Source organism: Schistosoma mansoni, assembly GCF_000237925.1.
Source record: "Schistosoma mansoni, WGS project CABG00000000 data, supercontig 0160, strain Puerto Rico, whole genome shotgun sequence".
NCBI lineage: Eukaryota > Metazoa > Platyhelminthes > Trematoda > Strigeidida > Schistosomatidae > Schistosoma > Schistosoma mansoni.
In genome coordinates, this window is record NW_017386051.1 from 297001 (window position 1) to 319427 (window position 22427).

Below are 22427 nucleotides of genomic sequence, written 5' to 3' on the forward strand. Positions count from 1 at the left end.
CACCTCATAATAATATAATTGATTTAATGATGAGGTTCTTCTTTCTTCTCTTGTTGACAATGAAAACTTACTTACCTGTATATTTACTCATAAATAATATCAATATTGTTAAAATGTGTGTTTGTGTGTATGTGTGTGCGCAGTTTCTTTCTACCAAATAAACATAATTTATTCTCACCTTGTTACTGGTTTAATTAACTATAAAAACCAAAAAAAAATAATTTTTTTCTGTGGTTGTTTTCTCTCATATTATTATTTTCCAAAATCTATTTGTTTCTCAGTTTATTTAATTTTTTTTTTTTTTTTCGTTATGAATAATGTATACAGTTAATCAGAGTTTTATGCTTTTAAAAAGATCACCGAAATCTGTTTATCATTCATCTTTATTGCCATTACTATTACTATTATTCTTATTACTACTACTATTACTAATATTAATAGTAGTAATACTAGTGTGAGTAGTAGCGGAGATAGTGATAATAATAATAATAATAATAATAATAATACCAATGACAAGAGGCCTGAAAGTTAGAAAAAAATTTCCATCAATCTGATTGGTTAATTAAATTGACCAATCAAAATGCTGCAATGAGTGATTTTAATTTTTTACATGTTTTCATTTTGCGCGCTGATTATTATTTTTACAAATAAGACTCATTTTTCGAAGACAATTAATTGTTGAGATTGTTTTTTAAACATAATCATCGTCATTATTGTTGTTGTTGTTGGTACTTTGTGCAGTACCATCAATTTATTCAATGAAACAAATGTGATTTCGTTCAGTGATATGATAGAAATTAACATTATTACCTACATTGATTCAATAGTTACATAAGAATGAAACCAAATATATGTGGGATAGAATTCTTATATTATAAATTGGTTATCTTTGTTTTAATTTATAAAAGGGGGTTATGTTAAATAAAAGTGTTTCAATTAATTAGTATCATTAAAAGAAATCATGAATGAAATTATGAACAATGATAATCTTAATTTTATTAATAATTATAATAATAATATTAATAATAATAATGATAAGAATACAAATTGGGAAACATTTATTATTGAACAATTTAAATTTCCGCGGAATATTTATAATTCGAAAACCGTTTAATCATGTAAATTTTTCACAATCATATCATTATCTTCATCAGTTTAATTCAAATAGATTATGGGTAAAAGTTATTTTGAGTATATTATTAAGCATTTTATGTTTGAATAGTTTAAATTATACATTGACTTATTTTCAATCTAATAATCACTATGGTACACAGTATTATAATGCATTCACTTATCATTTGAATAGATTCAAACAGTATGATAAATGGAATTATATTTTAATGATTATAATGACAATATTGAATGAAATGTTAGATTATGGTGAAAAGATAATTAATGTCATTAAAGTTTATGATCTATTAATTGTTCCAACATGTCATGGTTCATTATTTCAAGAATTAGTTAACTTATCTCATGTGATTGAACGTAAAGGTGAGATACCAGAATTGATTAATTCTTTTGAGTGTATATATTTGTACGTATATATATATATAGGGTAAAGTTTATAGTGTATAATGCAACGCTTTGCTAATCGTTCACCTCGATAACCGTTATAATATAAATCTTAATGGTGCATGAAATCAGAAGGCAAAGAGAAGCTGTAACTACAGTTAATTATCAAATAACGCAAGCCACAAAGTTATAAATATATGAGTAAGTATCAGCGAGCAAGCGCAAGCAATTACATAGGTAAATTTATAGTCAAATTGTATAAGGGTGTAGCAAGACAAAACAAAAGCTAATAATAGGATTTTAGTGCGTACATCTATGGGGAGGAGGATGAATTATCGAATGATATTTAAACAATCAACGTTTTAGCTAGAGTCTGTCATGTGCTCTGGTGGTCATAACAGTACAAAGATATATGCAAATTGTTACTATCCAAAATTAATCATAATCGAAATTGGTTGTAGGATAGTTGCTATAAATGTAATGCCCATCAATCTTTGGGATAAGTGGGAGTAGGTTAGCTGAAAAACAACTTTTAAATTCTAGTCAGAGATTTCTTATTGGTAGGTACTCATTCAAGATGTCATTCATGAATTGTACTGTGTACATTCAATTCACATGGTTAGAACAAGATAATTAAGTCATATAGTCCAAATCTAAACATTCATATCTTAAACTTTAATTACGCATTTCTTATGGAGAATTGACGTTGGCCTTTATTCTCTGTTAAAATATATCAGAAGTTAGTTGTTCAGTTTTTGTTTGAAATTGTACTGAATAACTGAAATGGGTTGAATATGTAAATAAATATTCACTTAGTATTGCTCGTTTGAATCTTCCCATTTATGTTTAGGACTGCAACTGGTCAGTCTCTTACTGGCATATGTGCATACTGTGTGTATTGCCACTATCCACCTTTGCTTATAATGCTTGTGAAATAAAGGTATATCGAGGCAACACGCACAGTATGCGCATATGCCAATAAGAGACTGATCGATTGCAGTTGTAAACATCAATGGGAAGATTCAAACAAACAATACCAAATGAATTTAAACTTCACCCAATTGCACAAACAAGTGTCTATCAGGACTTAATAGCTGAGTAGATAACGCGATGGCGTTTGAAGCGAATGGTGCTGGGTTCGAGTCCCAGAGTGAACATGAACTGTGAGATGCAGATACACCCAGCTGATGAGTCCCAAATAGGACGAAACGCACTTCCTGGATTCCACACTTACCCACTATACATCTATTGAATGTTTATCATTCAGAAATAAATGAAAATAATATCTATCACTCAACACTTTAATTGTCTTTATTCTTAGTTCCTAGGAGTGTTCTGAGTTTAAATCTCAACTTTTAAAGTTTTAAATAATACAATTTTCCAGATTTAAAGTATAATGTGTTAATTAACGAAAATTGCTAAGCAGTTAGTTATAAGTTGATTGATTAACTTAAATGAATAACCCAATTAAAATACACATACAAACAATAATGATAACATAATTATCGTTAGTAACTAATCACAACAAAGTAAGTTGGAGTACATACTACTAATCTACAAGTGAAAACAATGATAAAAGTATACGCTCTGGACCAGCCAATCAGAATTTAGAACACGTTATCTAAGTATTTTGTGTAAATACAGTTGATCAGTGAGAATACCTTCGTATACGGATCAAAAACGGTTAAAATGCAACAGAAGTACCATGTTTGATAACCAATAAGTAAAAAAAACAGATTGTGCTAAATGTATCAAAGGCCTTATTCTACCTCTTTAAATTGTATATAACAAGTAGATCTATACTATGCCAAATTCTTAGCTCTAAAACATTAGTTCTAAAACAAACATTTACCTGATGGCACTACATTTTGATGGATAAACTAATTAGACAATGAATCTTCCATTTTAAGTAAAATTCATTCAACTATATTGTTATGGGACGTTTTTCCATTGAAGCTGTTGTTAGTTCATGATGTGTACCCTAATTTCTAAACCACTTATCCTATCCCTAACAAAGAACTCTGTGGAAACTAAAAAAAACCTATTTGAGTTCGAGTTTATGTACAAGCTATATCTACTACTAGTTGGAAATTTGTCTTGGTTATTTTAAACTCCCTTATATTATAGTTTTTGTCAAAATCATAAATTCTTCATGTGACCAATATACAACTAACTACGATTACCCGATTAGAAGTATTCAACCAACGAATCAGTAGATCAATGATTTCTAAACCAATAGTCGTTTCCATCTTAGCGTTACTAATATTACAATAATAATTATTTACTGTTAGGATGGCTCTGAAAAGTACGATGAAGCCTCTAGAGGTTCTAAAGAAGCCGAAGAGATTCCGTTTAATCAGAACCTGATAGAGCTTTCTAAAATACCAACGTAGCATGCTATGATTGGACAATCGCACGAATTCCCTACTCCTATTTTTCTTTACATTTTTGACTCTTACCCAATAATCTCTTCCCCTCCTTCTTCTATCTTTTGACTTACGACTTTGGAGTTCTACACGTTCAAGTGCCAATAATTGTATACCGTATTCTACCAAAATCAAGTAGATGACGTAACATTTCCAAGCTATTACTATTCCAATTTCTATCGATTAAAACAAAATACAAATTGAACATACAATCAATTAATCATTATTAGTATCATTTATAGTCTATTTAGTTATCTACCAATCTACTGTCATTTTATTTATTTAAACACATAAATATTGGTACAAAGGGGCACCAGATATATATGTGCCACACAAATCTCATTTGATTTGTGTGAGGGCTGTGATACTGCTCAGGTGCCCAAACCGAAGCAAGAATCTACTGTCAACATATTTTCCAATTAAGAATACCTTTAAACAGTTACATTAGGAAAGATTAAGTCAATTTCCTTTTTATATGAAAAGTACATTTATATAAATGTATTTATAAGCTATTTTCAATGAGTTCAATATTGACCGGAAAAAAACCCGACCACATTGAATCCATTATGATATATGGTTAAACAAAGAATTATGAGTTTTCTGTCAATAATTTAAACTATAAAGGTCATATTAGAAGTTAACATTCAATAAATTATCCTCAAAAAATTCGGTTATTTAGTTAGTTTTGCAACGAAAAAATTGCGAGGAGTAGAAAAAAGTAGAGAGAATTGATTGTTCACTGTAATGTACTAACTTACTTACGCCTGTAACCTCTCATGGAGGAGCATAGGTCATCCATGAAGATTCTTCCTCCAACTCTTTCCTGTGCAATTCTATCTAGTTGTTTCCAGTTGCCAGTTATCCTTCTCATGTTTGTTTCCGATTCTCTACACAGTGTGTTCTTTAAATTTCTTCTTTTCCGTTTCGGTTCAGGTTTCTAAGTTAGCGCTTGCTTCATGATGCAGTTTGATAATTTTCTTAATGTGTATCCTATTCATTTCCAACATCTTTTCCCAATTTCCTCTTCGGATGGAAGTTGATTTGTTCTCCATCACAGTAGGCTGTTGCTGATGGTATCCGGCCAACAGACACTCAGTATCTTACGTAGACAATTGTTTATAAATACTTGTAAATCTTTGATGATGGTTGTAGGAGTTCTCTAAGTTTCAGCTCCGTACAGTAAGACTGCGTTGACGTTCGTATTGAAGTTGTTGATAGTTGTTTTGAGTTCTATATGTTCTTCAACTGTATGAATATTGTCCTTGCTTTGCCAGTCCTCGCTTTTATATCTGCTTTGGATCCTCCACGTCCATTGATGATGCTACTCAGATAAGTGAAACTTTCCACCTCCTCCAGAGTTACTTCATCAAGCGTGATTCGGTTGGTGTTCACTGTACTATATCTGTCAGTCATTTAATAAATAAAAATGAGTCTACTTAAGTAGCTTATTCTTATACACATATTTTTCCATCGAGGATACACAAAGTAATATGATTTGATTTATCTCTTTTCTTAAGATGTATAGTCTATTTGCAAATGAAACATTAAGTATGACAATTGAATAAGGAAATCTTCAAAAATCAAATTTTTAAGATTGGATAATGATTAGCGGTTAGATTGATAGCATGGGATTTATCCTATTTAAGATTTGCCTGCTGGATTACTCTTATGTACTAATGTTGACGTTTACAGTGAGATTCACATAGAGTACCTTTCGATTTAAATTCTCAATGCATTTCCTACTAAGCTACCAAGACATGACCGACCATAACTTTTGAAATGTGTACAAATTTCATCTGTAAAGATTTTTGTTGAGGTTGAGAATTGAAACTAGTCAATCTGTATCAAGAAATGTGCATTCTGAATGGATTGCTTTGATACAGCCATTTAGTCATAAGATTTTAGGAAAGTAGGAATGCGGCTAGCAATCACCGAAAATTACTGGCTTGTTGATCATTTCTGAATGAACAGAGATGGATGGTAGCTAGCATTGAAATCCAAGACTCTCGTATCGTCCTATTTGGGACTCATAAGCTGAATATATATATATATATATATATATATATATATATATATAATTCGACCTTGTATTTATAAAAATGGTTAAAGTGTATGCTAGCTGAGTGGATGAATGTAGACGGATTAGTTTTCGAACCTATGACTTACTTAACAATGAACTGACGGAAAGTCATTGTTACTACCAGGAATTAAGTGCTTTGCATTATAGTACTGGATTTCGTTGCTAGCCACCGTCTATCTCAGATTGAAAATTTGATTAAATGTTTTTATATTTTCTGACAATTGATTCTTGTTGGAAAATAACTCTGTTAAGCAGTTACTATGTCAAACGATATTATGTCCCTCCAAAAAACGAGAGTAAATCTTTCTCAAAATGGATGGTAGAGGTGGGTTTAGATAACATTGCTGAATTCTGAAATTTATAACACAGATTGTAGTTAAACATACACAATGAAAACTATGAAGTAATATTACGAATTGACTGAAGTAACAAAAACTCAAACCAACCTAGTAGTTCGAAGGTAAAACACACCCCTAGGCCTACAGGTCTTGGGTTCCGAATATTGTCCTGATAAATCAATATTGTATTAATTTTTTTCAAGTCAATCAAACTCCACTAAATTTCAGGGTTAGACGGGAAAGCGTATCAGATTATTTCTGAGATATTCTAAAACAAGGTAGGGTGGTAAGAGATTAGGTTAGAAAAAAGCTAGGTGACTCCAAACAAAAATACAATATTGGTACACGAAGTTATCAACAGTTTAACTAAGTCATGTTGGCAGATTCATGCTACCTAGTTGATATCTTCGAGATCATAGTGATCAATAGTTAAAGACTTTGAGTGATCGGATTCTGAATCTATCTCACTGAAATAGAAATTACCCATTTATGACAACTTAGACTTTGAGTTTCAACATTGACTGATACTTTATTTTAATTGTACGAACTCATTCTGTCTCCTAAAATCATATTGTCTATGACTTACTTCTCTTACAACTCTTGATATTTTCATCACTTCTACTAGTCTGGGATTCATCTCGATAATTTCACATTTCTTCTCTATTGTGGCGTTCTAACTTGAATTGACGCGTATATATGCCAGGTTCTCTCTTACACATGACTCACTGTCCAAAATACAATAATTCGGTTTATTTTATTCAGTAACGTCCCAAAATCATCCAGGATAACTCATTTGAACATTCTTAGTAGTTACATCAAAATAATACATTTTTTAATTCATGACTTGAAGATGGTAATTTTACTCAGGGGATGATGAGCATCAGTTTATGGTAGTAAGCAATTCCACTGTGTCCTATGTATATGTATGTGTGTATATGTATGTGTCATTATGACGATTTACAGAAAGATAACGATAGTAAACAGAGAAAACTCCAACAGTAATCATGACAACAACAAAAACAACCACTATGTGATTGTGTTCCCCTCTCATCACTGCATGGGGAGGGGTGATGACTGTGATATTATGATGCATAAAGACTGTTGTTAGGCACATAACCCAAAGTACATGTAGCTTCATGTAGCTATTGATAGCCGTAAACAGATAAGCAACTTACCGGTTATTGGAATATGTTACTACTCTCTTGTTTATGCATCAATACCAAAACATGATGTTCAATTATTATTATTAATTGTAATACTTTTACTAGTACAAATATATCCCATAAACATATTTTATCATTTAAATTCAACTGATATCATTGTTTTTTCCTGAAATTGTAATAAACTACTAGAGAGTTATTTATGTGTCAATTAGATAACGTCATGTTTTCTCCTCACAGAGGAATGTTATTTTGTGACGATTTCATATTATAGATTGAATTTAACTGGAGAACAAGTTAAAATCATATCGTCCCGCATTTAGTCAAACGTAATCAGAATGGAGGTTCATGAAGATTGTAGTAAGGTAATAGTGGAATTTATGAGTCGACTAAAGCTTAACCATTATGGAAAACCTGGAAGCACTAGACGACCATTTTGTCCTAATATGGGACTCCTTAACATTCATGAAATCAATCTAAAGTCAACAATCTCCACAACCCTATACTGATAATTATCATATGCTCACTAGTGATTAGCTTCAGAATGGATTTTCTGGAGTTTTAGTGAGAAGCCTGGACCAGTGGAGTTTAAACTCTGTGGGCTAGAGATAGGTATCTACCTCAGGCAAGGAACGAATGATTGTGCAGCCATTCATGGACCGATAGAAGTTAGACATTAACACCGTAGGATGCCGGATCAGTTGTCTAGAGGACAAGCGTTAGCATACGAGACCGATAGGTTCTGGGTTTGGATCCCGAGAGCGAGATCGTGAATGCGCACTGCTGATGAGTCCAATGCTCCCAGATTTTCCATGGTGGTTTAGCTTAAATCGACTCATGTATTCACCTATTAAATATTGTTTAACAAATCTGCGAAAATATTATTATGAATTCAAAGTTATAACTGGGCTGTAAAAGCACTTGGTAAACAACCTTGGGACTAAAATAAGTTATATACTTGTTTTTATCGGTATTATTGTAGTAATTACGGTTTGAATACAAAAATATGATTAAATATTTTACAGCTTACATCAGGTACTAATATATGTAGTTAGACAAACAGAGAAACAACATTAATGGATATCATTCTATTAGAGGATACATAAGTAGACTGCTTAAACATTAAACCACCAAACGAACATAAAATTTGCATTAATTACTCTTTAATATGCATATAATTTACTATTTATTTATTTGAACATATAAATATTGGTACAGGGAGGCACCGAATACATATGCGCCACACAAGTCATTTGTTTTTTGTGTGAGCTATGATACTGCTCCGGGGTCCCGACCTAAGCAGGTGGTTTTCTTGGGGAGCCACATCCGGAGCCTTCGACCGAAAGGTTTGATCCACAAGGCAATGGATCAACGTCAAAAGATGTAGTCTCATGATAGCCAGTGACCAACTATAGGTTCATGTGCCATTTGTTCCCTGACGACACTGAAGCCCATGCACACCATTGATTTTGAATCAGGGATTTCCAACTTCCCTAGATGGATCCTCCGTATCCACCAACTCGGTTAAAGTGTCAGACATTCATGTTTCGTCCTCTCAACTTCGTAAACAACACCCTCACCTTGAGAAGGCAGTGAGTAGGACATCCATGACAGTGGTTGTATACGCGTGGCTATTCGAGAGCATTTCAAGAGGGAGAGCGAATTCTTCCCACCCTCATACATACTAGGGCATTCGGAGGCATATGTATATAAACATACATATTCTATGGATATATCTGAAACTAATCAAAATTTTGGTAGGTAATAGAACATAATCTTAAATTTCAAGAAGTAAACAACTTTAAGACTAAAGCAGTTTACTCAATAACAAATAAGAAGTAACTCACATTCATAGTTAATTACTTAAAGTAATAATGATTATTGAATATTAATAACTGAAAATTTTTACTCTATCTCCCTATCTCTTTATTTACTCATCTATTCATCTATCCCTATTTATACAATAGTCTTCTTCAGTAAATATAATAAATAAGATAATATTTGAAAAAAAAGCTTTGTTTAAATGCACATTGAAACATTAATATGTTTACTTCTTTTGTTTGAATAAAGAGGTTGGCGGTATTTTTAAAAATAATTTAAGAATAAGCTTTCCTTTTACATTCAATATATGTAATTGTATAAATGTTAAGATAATTAGAATAGTTAGTTAGTATCAATATGAAAGTCACTATACAATATTCGATATAACTAACAACTGATGTTGTCATGGTGACGTAATTAGTATCGTTACTTCTGTATTTATTCATTACGTGTTTTAATGTAGTGAAATTGTTGACTATTATGTTAATTGTGAAATAATTCATTGTTATCTTGGATTATACTGATCATTAGAAGTGTGGCGGTATGTGGAGAATTTCGAACTTACATGATTTATATAACATTTTGATCTTAGCTAAATAAATGCTGAAAACTGAGAATTTTAGGACAAATTATTGATCCTAGATTGAAACATTTCAAGAAGATGCACTGACAACCTCATCAAAGATCCAATCTAGGACCATCCTAGGTTTTAATGGTTGTCTAATTCATTAATAATCTATTCATTATATACATGTAATAATAGAATTAGTTTATTTAAAAGCAAATCGTTTGGTCATATAATTAGTAAATGATCATTAAAAGTGTAGTGGTATGTGTGGATTTTTGAACTCTCATGATTTATATAACATTTCAATAAATGTTGAAAACTGAAAAGTATAAGACAAATTATTGATCCTAGTTTGAAACATTTCAGGAAGATGCACTGACAACCTCATCAAAGATCCAATCTAGGACCATCCTAGGTTTTAATGGTTGTCTAATTCATTAATAATCTATTCATTAGTTTATTTAAAAGCAGATCCTTTAGTCATATAGTCAGTAAATGAGTAAATTCGCACAGATATTTATCTTTCCTCTTTATTTTTTTTACGAAGATTGTTCTTGTTTCTTTTTTTCAACATATGACATATTCCTTTAGGTTGCATGTGATTTTTGTTTTATATCTCCATTACACTGTCAAAATCTCTTTATTCTCTGTTTGCCTTTTTTCTCTTTTTTTTCTTTTTTTTTGTTTCTATGCTGATTTATTATTCCGTCTTTTCTTTTTCATACATAAATTAGGACAATATTCTCTTTCTTATTTTATTCTTAATATCAAACCCTTATTGAAGTCAATGTCTTATTCTTATTAAATAGATTGAATTTTACCATTAAATAAAGATAATTTGACAATAATATACTATAAATTAACACAAATTGAATTTGAATAATGTGCCAGTTAAACATATTCCTTTAATCTCATTGGTCTACTCAAGGACAAAGTTAAGTGAAACAGATCGGTTTTATTAGTATTAACTTATTAATAATAAAGAAGATTGTTATCAGAAGGAGTTTCTGTGAAGATTTCAGTATTTTCATAGTTGAGATTATGAGTCAGTTGAAGTTAGACCACCAAGGAAAACCTGGAAGTACTAGACGGCCGTTTCGTGGATTAGTTGAAGTTAGACGTTAATACCGTTGGATGCGGACCATTTCAGTGATCTAGAGGTTAAGCGATAACGTACGAGACTGGTAGGTCCTGAGTTCGAATCTCATGAGGCGGGATCGTCGATGCGCACTGCTGAAGAGTCCACAGTAGGATGAAACGGCCGTCCAGTGCTTCCAGGTTTTTCATGGTGGTCTAGCTTCAAATGACTCATGATTTCAACTATGAAATGGGATTGTATTGGGGAAGCAGAATTCAAATAATCAATTGATTAATATTAAGTTAATAAATTGTTATGTTTGAAAGATTAAGATATCATTTAGGACTGGCTAACAGAATAAAAGTCAGCAACGCAACGATAGGATAAGCTAAGTTATTCTTTTGAGACCTAGCCTAAGTAACTAAAGTATAAAGATCAGATTCAGTCTGGAAAATTTATCATTCTGCAAGCAGCCCGGAAGAATGAACAACAAGCACACAACTTATGCGTGTATACATTATTCAAAAATGTTTTTAAAACATGTCAAAAAATAGTGTGCTAAAAGAGATAACTAACTAATGACGTTTAAGGTCCTTCCAGGACGGAGACAAAAAGTGAAGGTGAAAGTGGGCGGTTTTGACGCGAAAATGAGAAATTCCTCCATTGATTTCTGGTGATCTAGTATCTCCAATAAGTATACATAATGTTCAAAGTTTTAAGGAGAGATTGTTTTTACATAAGCCTATATCTGAGTGATATAAATATTATCAGTTTTAATTACACATGTTACTGAAGGGTGTACTAGTTACAGCCATTGCCCGATGTGCAATGTACATTCAACACTATGTTAAATTATTACTAACATTATGCAGTAGTTATTACATGTGTAAAGGGTGATAAGCGTACTACTAATATAGAATATATACGATAGATTAGATTTTCAGCTAAGGTGAATGCTTTTCTGCATTGTTCAGTTCTCCGAGTTAGGTGGTCGAATTATGTAGCTGTCATTGTCATCCAAGTCAACGTTATGAAGTAAGCACCGATAATGTTGTCGAGAACAACAATGGAATCGTTTCATTGAAATCATTTAACTTGATAAATTCAATTACACTGAAATAACATAGTGTTGAATGTACATTTCAGGTCGGACAATGTCTCTAACTAGTACACCCTTCAGTAACATGTGTAATTAAAACTGATAATATTTATATCACTCAGATGTACACTGATGTATAAATAATCTCTCCTTAAAACTTTGAACATTATGTATACTTATTGGATTTGCTAAATCACCAGAAATCACTGGGTAAACTTCTCATTTTTTTAATTTACTTATGGAAACCTAAATTTTTCATTTTCGAGCCAAAAGCACCCATTTTACCTTCACTTTTTATTTCCCTCCTGGAAATATTTTAAACGTCATATATCCTGAAATTACTAATCTTTATATTAGGAAAACAACAATATTGTTCAAGCTTCTCAAATGTTCTCATTATACTATTTATTAATTATAACAATAAATTAAATGAATTAAACATTAATTTCATCTTAGAAACAAATTTTCAATTTACCTATCAACATGCAAAAAATACATAACACACACACTCATTAACCTCAATTTGATTATATTTGAGTAATGATTGGTCAAGGTCAAGAGGAAAAAGAAAAAAAAACATTTGGGCAAACAATAAAACATAAATAATTCTCTATTCTAACCGAAAAGGAAACAATTCCTCTCAATAAAAATTACACCCCCCACCTCTCACTCTGTTAAATTTTTCCCATTTACCCTTCTATGATAACTTGGTTAATACGTGCTAAAAACAGAAATAAACAAATCCTCTATTAATAAATAAGTAATGATCATTACAATGAGAATTATTATCATAGTTGATTAGATAATACGAAGGTTTGTCGGTTTATTTTCCTTACACAAACTTCTTTTGTGTCATTCCTTTAAGATAGATATTCTTCTTTATTCCCAACGACTTTCATGCTTATTTATTCGTGAGAGAGAGTGTGAGAAGGTAATCATAGAATGAAGTACTATTGTAAATAAGTAAGGTTTGGTAAGGTTGAACGATTCATAAAAGAGTAGTTGAAATTTTTTTTTTTAAAGTTGTGAGAGACGAGAGAAAAAAAACGAAAAAAAGATAAAGTTAAGTGGAATGTAAATATGATTGCGTTTATGTGTGTGTGTGTGTGAATTCCTTCTTGGATGCTTTTTATCTTCATTCATGCTTTGCGTGTTTAAGATGTTCAAAGAAATCAGGTTAGTTTTTTTATGGATATTCATATTTAGGTTGAATAAGATATATATATATATATACCTTTATGTCTAATGCAATTATCATTATTTTAAATGATAAATTGAATATATATATATATACATATATGTGTACTGATTTTAAGACTGAACAATGAATTGACCTAGATACCCTAGCTTGACAATCAAGAGTTCGCCAATTATAAAGATTTTTTTCTTGTTGCTGTTGTTGTTGTTGTTATGATAAATATATAAGAGGTATAGAAAAAAAGACTGTTTTTGACGATGAAGAATATTCTAGAATTTCTTATTTCAATTTCCTTAAATAAAGGAAATTAAGTTTATATTAGTATTGTCGTTATTAATTATTAATTATATTAGTAGTATGATTATTGTTTATTTGTTTACATATTTATAATAATAATTGTAAATTAGTGACATAATTAATGGACATACAATTTTTTTTCCCAGAGATACATCCGGTATCCAATGTAACAGAACAATAGCTATATACCTACATATATATATTCCATGGACTAAAACAAATAAAATATAATATATAGTTAATAGAAAGAGAAGGGAGATTCAAAATGAAGAAGACAATGAAATTTTTGTTCATGAAGTTACTACTTTCTTAGTTAGTTGGTTAGTTAGTTCAATTCCTTTAAACTTTCATTATCCCCCTTAAATAACATCATCATACATATAAATTTCAACTGGGAATGTACTATATGGATTTCTATAGGAATGATAAACGATTTGTATAATTGACTTTAGTTTTGATGAATTACTATTGTTCCTATTAACCTTTATCCTTTTGTTATCTGCATATATTTTTTAAAACAATATAATTGTTAAGCCATTGATAAGTCAATGAAATTTTGGTAGCTAAATTTTAACAAACAATATAGCAACTATAAATAGATAAAGATGGATAGTGACTAACAGTGGAATCCAGTTTGACTCATGTTTCGCCCTTAGAGTTGATGTTCACTCTGGGACTGGAACTCAGTACCATTCTCTGAGATGCAGGTACATCCAGCTGATGAGTCCCGAATGGGACGAAACACGCGTACTGGATTCTACTGCCAGCCACTCTCCATGTTTGTTTATAAAGCTTATGATTTGATGCAATATCGAGACAGTCCGCACAGGATGCACATATACCAAGAAGAGACTGATCAATTGCAGTCTTGAATAACAATGGGAAGATACAAGTAAACAACACCAAGTGAATATAAATGGATAGTTATCATTAATTTGTTTAATATAACAATCAAATGTATTTTCGGTGCTCCGTATTAAGTAAACTTAAGATATTAATAATGAATACTTTATTCAACTAGTTAATAACTCTATAATGAAAACTTTTGTTCTACTGATATACTTCTTTAAATCGATTTTATATTTGTAATCTCTATTCCTCCATTAAGGATATATTTCTCTTCTTAAACATTTAGCATTATAGAATATTAATATCTTATCATGATTTGATATATTGACTAGTGTTATCTAAGGAATATTAATGAAATAACAATTATCATTATGAAATTATGTTCTAAGATGGATTGTCTTGATTATGATAGTGTAAAATAGTTAGACAGACAGTATTACGTTCCGTGTAGTTTTTTACATTGTACATGAATATGTATTATATAATAATTTAGTTTATAGACCTTCAGAGTATAGAATTAACTGAAAACACAGTATAATACATTTTGTATTGATTGTTTGAATCTTCTCATTGATGTTTAGAACTGTAATAGAACGAAATGTGTATCCTATATTCCGCTACTAGCCATCATCATATATACTTAGAATGGTCGCGATTTAAAGCAATATCGAGGCAATCCGCACAGGGTGCAGATATGCCTAAAAGAGACTGATTAATTGCAGTCGTAAATATCAATGAGAAGATTCAAACAATCAATATAAAAATGAATTAAACGTTATCCAATAACATAAGACAATGGTTATTTGAACTTAGTAGTTAAGCTGGTAACTTGGTAGCGCTTGAAGTGAACGGTACTGGGTTCGAGTCCCGGAGTGGAAATTTACTGTAGCTGATGAATCTCGAATAGGTCACAAAGGAAGTTCTAAATTTCACTGCTATCTACTGTTCATCTCTGCTTATGAAAACACAGTTATTAATACGTGTTTAACTGTTAAATGTAAGCTGTTATGGCATTACTCCTGTTTAATATATATGTATATAGGTGATTTTTAAAATATTGTATATAAGTTCTCAAAAACATTTTCCATATCAATCTTTTGTAAAGGAAAAATGCTGATGACAGGGTGATTTACTCAAAATTTATCGTATAGATTAGAGCGACTAACTTGTGTATAAAAAAGAACCGGTTGATGATACGATAATGCGACCACCCGACTGATTAAAATTACATTTTTTTGCTTTGTACCACCCCTTAAACAGATAAAATGACAGCTGGTTGCCTGACTATTCTAATAGACATGAATTAGGAGGCAGTGAATAATTTAGAAAAACAGTTATTATTGATGGATCACTTCAATGGTCGTTTATTGTTCTATATTTTGTAGCTAAACAAAAATTTCCGCGTCGGGCTCTTTTTTTATCTATAACTAACAGTAGTGCCAATGCATAAACTAGTTTTGATGTTGGGTTCTATCGACTAATTCATAATTTGTAAGGAGACTTTAATAAAAAAACAAAAGATGAAAAAGATGTAAACAAGCGTCTATGTTGTAAAAACCACGACATCCTTACTATCATTCACATGGCAGCTTATTTTTAACAATTTTATTAGACATCATGATTTGATAGTTGAAATCGTGAGTCAATTGAAGCTAGACCACCATGGAAAACCTAGAAGCAGTGGACGGCCGTTTCGTCCTATTGTGGGATTCCTCAGAAGTGCTCATCCACGATCTCGCCTCGCAAGATTCAATTGACTCATGATTTTAACTATAGAATTACTGAAATCTCCACAAAAGCCCCTTCTGATAATAACCATATGCTCACTAGTGGCTGGCTTCAAGAGATATTTCCTGGAGTTCTAGTGGGAAGCTGTGACCAGTGGAGTCCAACCAGGTCTGCCGTGAGATATCAACTCACTGAAGACAATGGTGAAAGTTTGCCCAATTTCGTGAATCGGTTGAAGTTAGACATTATCAGAGTTGGATGACAGCTCAGTGGTCTAGAAGTTAAGCGCTCGCACGCGATTATCGTGAGGCGGGATCATGGATGTGCATTCTGAGGACGAAACGGCCTTCCAGTGTTTTCAGGTTTTCCATGGTGGTCTAGCTTCAATTGACTCTTGATTTCAACAATAAAATTACTAAAATCTCCACAAAAGCCCCTTCTGATAGATATGACGATATCACATAATACACCTGGCAGGGATTTATAAACCATATTGATATATATATATATATATATATATGCCTGGGCTCAGTAGTTAAGTGGATAACGTGATGACGTTTCAAGCGAATTGTACTGGATTTGAGTCCCGGAGCGAACATCAACTCTGGGATGCAAGTATATCCAACTGATGAGTCCCGAATAGGACGAAAAGGGCATCCTGGATTCCAATGCCAGTCACTATCCATCTTTGCTTATATATATATACTTTAGTTTATATTTCCTTCTTTCAATCTTTAATCTTTTCATACTCGTAGATTAGAGATAAAGACTCACTGTAGTTTTTCAAAATATTGTTAAGCTGTAAATTCAAGTTAGCGTAAAATAAAACTCTTGATTCATACCCTGAAAATTCACAAGTATCTATTTAATCTTTTTTCATAAAAGAAAAAGTTTAAAAAAATCCGTTCTCTTCTAGGTTGTTTAAAACAAATTGAATATTTAAAATTTAAAATGATCCCGTTATTAATATTCTTGACTGAATTTCGATAAATCTTAGTTGGTATATGTGGATACTGTATGGATTGCCTCCGATATAGTTATGTTGTTGGAAGTCTTATAAAACAGATGAACGAAACGTATGACAAGAAGACTATATGGAAACAATTCATACAAGATGTATATATACCGACTGAATCTGATAAAAATTCAGTCAAGAATATTAGAAGCAAGATAATGAAGATCAGTGTAATGATCATACAAACATCTAAACCATTGAACAAGTTGGTATCTATGTAGACTTAATGTTATATTGGTTGCTTATTTGTACTTGCCCAGTTGATATATATGAACATGATGCTACCCGCCAATCAGAGAGGAGTGAATCACCGATCAGAGCAATGATACACAAAAGCCGTATGAGTAGTCTTGAGTACTTATCAGTCCTGCTTTCTGCCTAGCCCAGCTAGTTAAGTCCAGAACACCAATAATAGTCTCCGCAATAGGAATCATTTTTCTTAAACATACTGGGTTTATATACCAATCAAACAGACAACATCGTACCATCAAATAGAAAACAACATTTGTACAAGATTTAGCCAAATGTGGCTGTGAATAGGAGGAACAGTATTTAATGGACTAGGGATAACTCAAGAATGGTAAATCGTATGATAATAGTCTATAGGTCAAAATAAAGCTTATAATAAGAAGGATACGAATATGAATAGTTTAGTTAACAACTATACAATAAAAATATGTGTATAGTAATAGTCCAGAAATAGATTTCAACAGTTATCGTTCATTATTCTCATCGGGATATAACACCTACCCTTTTTTGCGAGATCCGGAGTTGATATTCGGACTTAAAATTTCCCGAATTCACTTACTAGTACAGTGATTAAAAGGTTTTTATATTTGAAAAGAGTGATGCTGAGTTCAAAATGCAGTGTCAGCGTCAACACGAAGATACAAGTGAATCCAGTTGGCATTATCTAAAACATAATATAATACATCCTAGATTTCATTATTGATCACAATCCATCTGTTCTATAAAATTCGAAATGTAAATTACCTAACTTACTTTTTTATATATAGTTGAAATCATGAGTCAATCGAAGCTTGACCATCATGAAAAACCTGGAAGTACTGGACGGCCATTTCTTCCTATTGTGGGACTCCTCAGCAGTGCGCATCCACGATCTCGCCTCGCGAGATTCGAACCTAGTGGGGTTCAAGCAGATATGTTGTGAGATATCAACTCACTGAAGACATTGGTGAAATGGTTGCTTAACTTCGTGGATTGGTTGAAGTTACACATTAACACCATCGGATGGCAGCTCAGTAATCTATTGGCGCAAGACTCGTAGGTCCTGGGTTCGAACCTCACAAGGCGGGACGGTGGATGCGCACTGCTGAGGAGTTCCACAATAGGAAGAAACGGCCGTCCAGTGCTTCCAGGTTTTCCACGGTCATCTAGCTTCAAATAACTCATGATTTCAACTATATATAAAAAAATTACTAAAAATCTCCACAAAAACCCCTTTAACTTACTTTTGTTAGATAGTACACATCAATTGAATATATTTCACATCATTTACACTTACCCCAATTTCTTTTTTTATGGAAAAACACCTAAGGAAATGAAGAATATATCTTCTCTCCATAATTCAAATATTTAGTTACATTTCGTTAAGATATAAAATATAACCCTTTAACTTTTTCAAACTTTATGAAATTGTCTTATCTTGTCTTCTTGTCATTATTTAAATAAGCGGTTAATGGGTACAAAAAGAAAGCAACTAAAAAATTAAGCGCTTTAGTTGTCATGATTATACTCTATATGATACAATGAGTCACATTAAATATTGAATGTTGAACATTGAACACGGAAAAAATAATGTGTTTAAAAGCAAGATGTAGTATGTAGGTTGTCTTGGACAAGCATATACCTATCCGTAGTCGTATATATATATACATATACATATATAATCCCATTTCGTGTCAACATACTAACTAAGAAAGCACCTTTTTTTCTGTCTGTTCAAAACGCATTTCTCTTAAAAATTAAATTCTTGTAAGAAAAAACAAAAGTGAATAATTTCTATGTAGATCATTAGAATCGAGGTTTGCGCGGCTACCGTAACCAATGGTTAGAGACTCTAGGTGATATGGCTCAGAATCGATCACAATGGCGTAGGTGTATACACTCTTTATCTTCTCTTAAACCTTGAGATTAAAATTGCTTCATATCCTTCTTTCGTTCTGTGCTATATTCTTATATACAACCTATCTTTTATATATTATCACCACTAAATTAACTACTTCTATGAATCCGGTGTTCATCTTGTTATGCTAGCGAGGTATGGAAACTTGAACCGATGCATATATGTACCTGGTCCTACGTTGTATCTGACTGAGATTATTTGAATAAGGAAATAATCGGTACATAGGGTAAAACAAAAAATAATGTGAACACTTTTTTTTAGGACAGAACCAATCATTATCTAAGTAATTGAATGGAAACTAAAAAAACATTTTTTGGTAAAAATAAAAACTTACCTAGCAATTTGAATGTTTAACCATGATTTTATTAATTTTTTTATGATTTTAAGACAAGTAAACCGAACTGATACAGGGGAACGAATAGTGAAGAAGTATATTTCATTAGATTGTCATACCAAGAGAATAGATATACGTTCTTTACTTACATTTTGATCGAACACTGAGTAAGAACGAGCTTTAGGACTAGTAAACAATAAGGTCTTGATTATTCTCATTGGGTAATGAGTCAAATGGTACTTGGAAGTCTACCGGTACTACTGATAAAATAGATGAACTAATCGATAATCGGATAGGAGAGAGATTTATATTATGCGTCTTTTACTATCATAAGTGACCGATAACGATTATTGATCAGTTCACCTATATTATGAGTAGAACCGATGAACTTCCAAGTTACAGTTGACTCATTACCCAATAAGAACAATTAAAACCTTATTGTTTACTAGTCTTATACCTCTTTCTAACCCAATGTTCAATCAAAATGTGACTATAGAAAGTAGATCTGTTCTCCTTGTGTGATAATCCCATGAATTATATTTACTGAATATTCATCCTATAATATCAAACAGGACAGATATCACTGTGATGCATAGAGTGTTCAACTATTATCTGTCACTTGAACTGTTTGTGTTGCCAATGACCATTTTAGGGAAAGAAAAAGTCATCCGAAATGCATTTGACGAAATTTTTCTGTTACTTGCAATTTGCATGTTCATGAATTATTTATCAACCTGTTAGATGTGCTTTACAATTTTTTTATTAAAAACACAATCTTGTATGTGCATGATTTATTGACTACTTATGAGTAGAATAAATAATTACTTTGCAATTTTCAGCCTACTATTGAATATGTAATTCAATTTTTGCTTGTACATCTATCTTTGTACTCGCGTGAGTGCGTGTGAGTATGTATTTATTAATGTGAGCTTGCTTTCTCCTACTCTCACTCATTCACTTACACGTTCTTTTGATCACTTACTTCTCAAGCATCATCTTTATGTTCAGAAATTTCTAATCTCTGCTCTAATTCTTTTATTATTTAATTTTTTTTCTTTACATTAAACGTCCTCCTAAATCCCAAATTTAATCAACCATATCATTGAAGATTTAAACAACCCCCACAATCATATACGATCATTACCTGAATCAAAGCGATTACTAATAGAGTTAAATCGTTCAGAAAAATTATTTATCAATGAAGAATATATGAGAAAACATCACTTTCTATTAGACAGCTTTACACCACTTCAGAATACTACTTATTATCATGATATAAGTAGTATTGATGATGGTTTGAAAAAGCAATACAAACATGATGATAGAAATTATCATCAGTCTAAGAGTAATTATTATAATTTTAATACCTTTCTTTACAAAAAAAAATAGTATTAGGAAGATTAAGGCGCAGTTATTTTACGAATTACGATCATTCTGATCAAACAATTTATTACATACAAAGTAAGTTATCGTTGTTTTTTAGTATGATTCAATATATTACTTAATTATAAGCTTATACAAGTAGCTAGTAGAAGTGGTTTGTTGTCTGTATTCTGTCTTACTGTTTTTTTCTAAAAATATGAATTAGTGTAAAACAGATGAGGCGTTTCACGTATCAATTAAATTCGCTAAGTGGAGTGTCTATAAATGAGGGTTTTATTTCATTAACAGTCGTCAAATATCAAATACAACCTTGAAAGTCGACAATTTTACAATCATTTTCATGAGAATTGGACGCTATCCAACCTCTTTAATACTGAAATAGTATAATTGAGCCCTATAAAGCAACCGAAAAGTTACCGGAAACCATTGTAGATCAAGTTCTTCAAAATTGATACGTGGGACCGTCAAAACATAACTATTTGACATCAATCTTCTAATGGAAGACTTTTCATGCAAGTTTAGAGCTCACTGACATCGTTTATCGATGTGTTGCTTACAACTTGAACGGAATGCTTCCATAAACTAATATCATCTTTTTCTTAGTTGACTGTTTACCTAATTGACTGACTGAATAGGTTATTGATGACCTTACAAACTGTGTAGGTTGATCTTGAGAGCTCAAGTTCCACAGAAGCATCAGTTTTTTCAAGATTTCAAGTATTCATTACTGATGGAAGCCAACTAATATGAAGCCTATGTTTATTAGCGTTTCCTGGAGAATAATTCGATTAATCTTTAGGATTAGGTAGACAAGAAACTCGTTAATCCACATTATTGTGTAGATTTAATCAATAATGGAAAAAACCATGTCATTCTTTATCATAGTGACAGTGTATATAAAGATTTAGAGATCTGAAAAGATATTCAACACCATCAAAATTATCAGTACACGGTTGTGGTGGTTATTGAGTTTCATTGAAATCATGAAACAATTAATGTTGGACCATTATTGAAAATCTGGAAGCACTGGACGGCTTTCTTGTTCTAGTATAGGAAATGTCTAGTTGAGTTAAATAAATGGAGTGAAAAGGTCAAATGCATATTAAACATATTACTTTATCTTAACTAGAAAAATAAAAATTTAAATTTCGGCAGTTTTCTAGAAAGATCGATCTACTTTAAAGTTGGCTTACTCGTTTTTAGAATTTCGTGTTAGTGTTTTTTATAGCGAGTTAGTTTTCTACGGGTTGGGTTCGCTAACCCCATGTCCAACCCTTCTCCTTTATCCAGGCTTGGGACCAGCAATAGCCCCGAAGGGGCTTCAAGTAGAGTTACGTCTTCGGATACTTGAATTGAAACTTTGTGATTGTACAAGTATATTCTTCATTCAATTTA

The 22427-nt window shown here is 31.7% G+C and overlaps 1 protein-coding gene across 1 annotated transcript in view; it reads left to right on the forward strand.

Moving 5' to 3' along the window:
* Nucleotides 1–1349: 1349 nt before the first annotated feature.
* The window catches only part of Smp_144050 (receptor tyrosine phosphatase type r2a,putative), a gene marked incomplete at both ends in the record, with an annotated part of 132178 nt that continues 111100 nt past the window's right edge, over nucleotides 1350–22427 (forward strand). Inside the window, 3 exons of the mRNA XM_018797987.1 lie at nucleotides 1350–1491; nucleotides 20758–20994; nucleotides 21039–21110. Coding sequence (XP_018646753.1) covers nucleotides 1350–1491; nucleotides 20758–20994; nucleotides 21039–21110 — 451 coding nt within the window. The remainder of the gene's footprint in view (nucleotides 1492–20757; nucleotides 20995–21038; nucleotides 21111–22427) is intronic.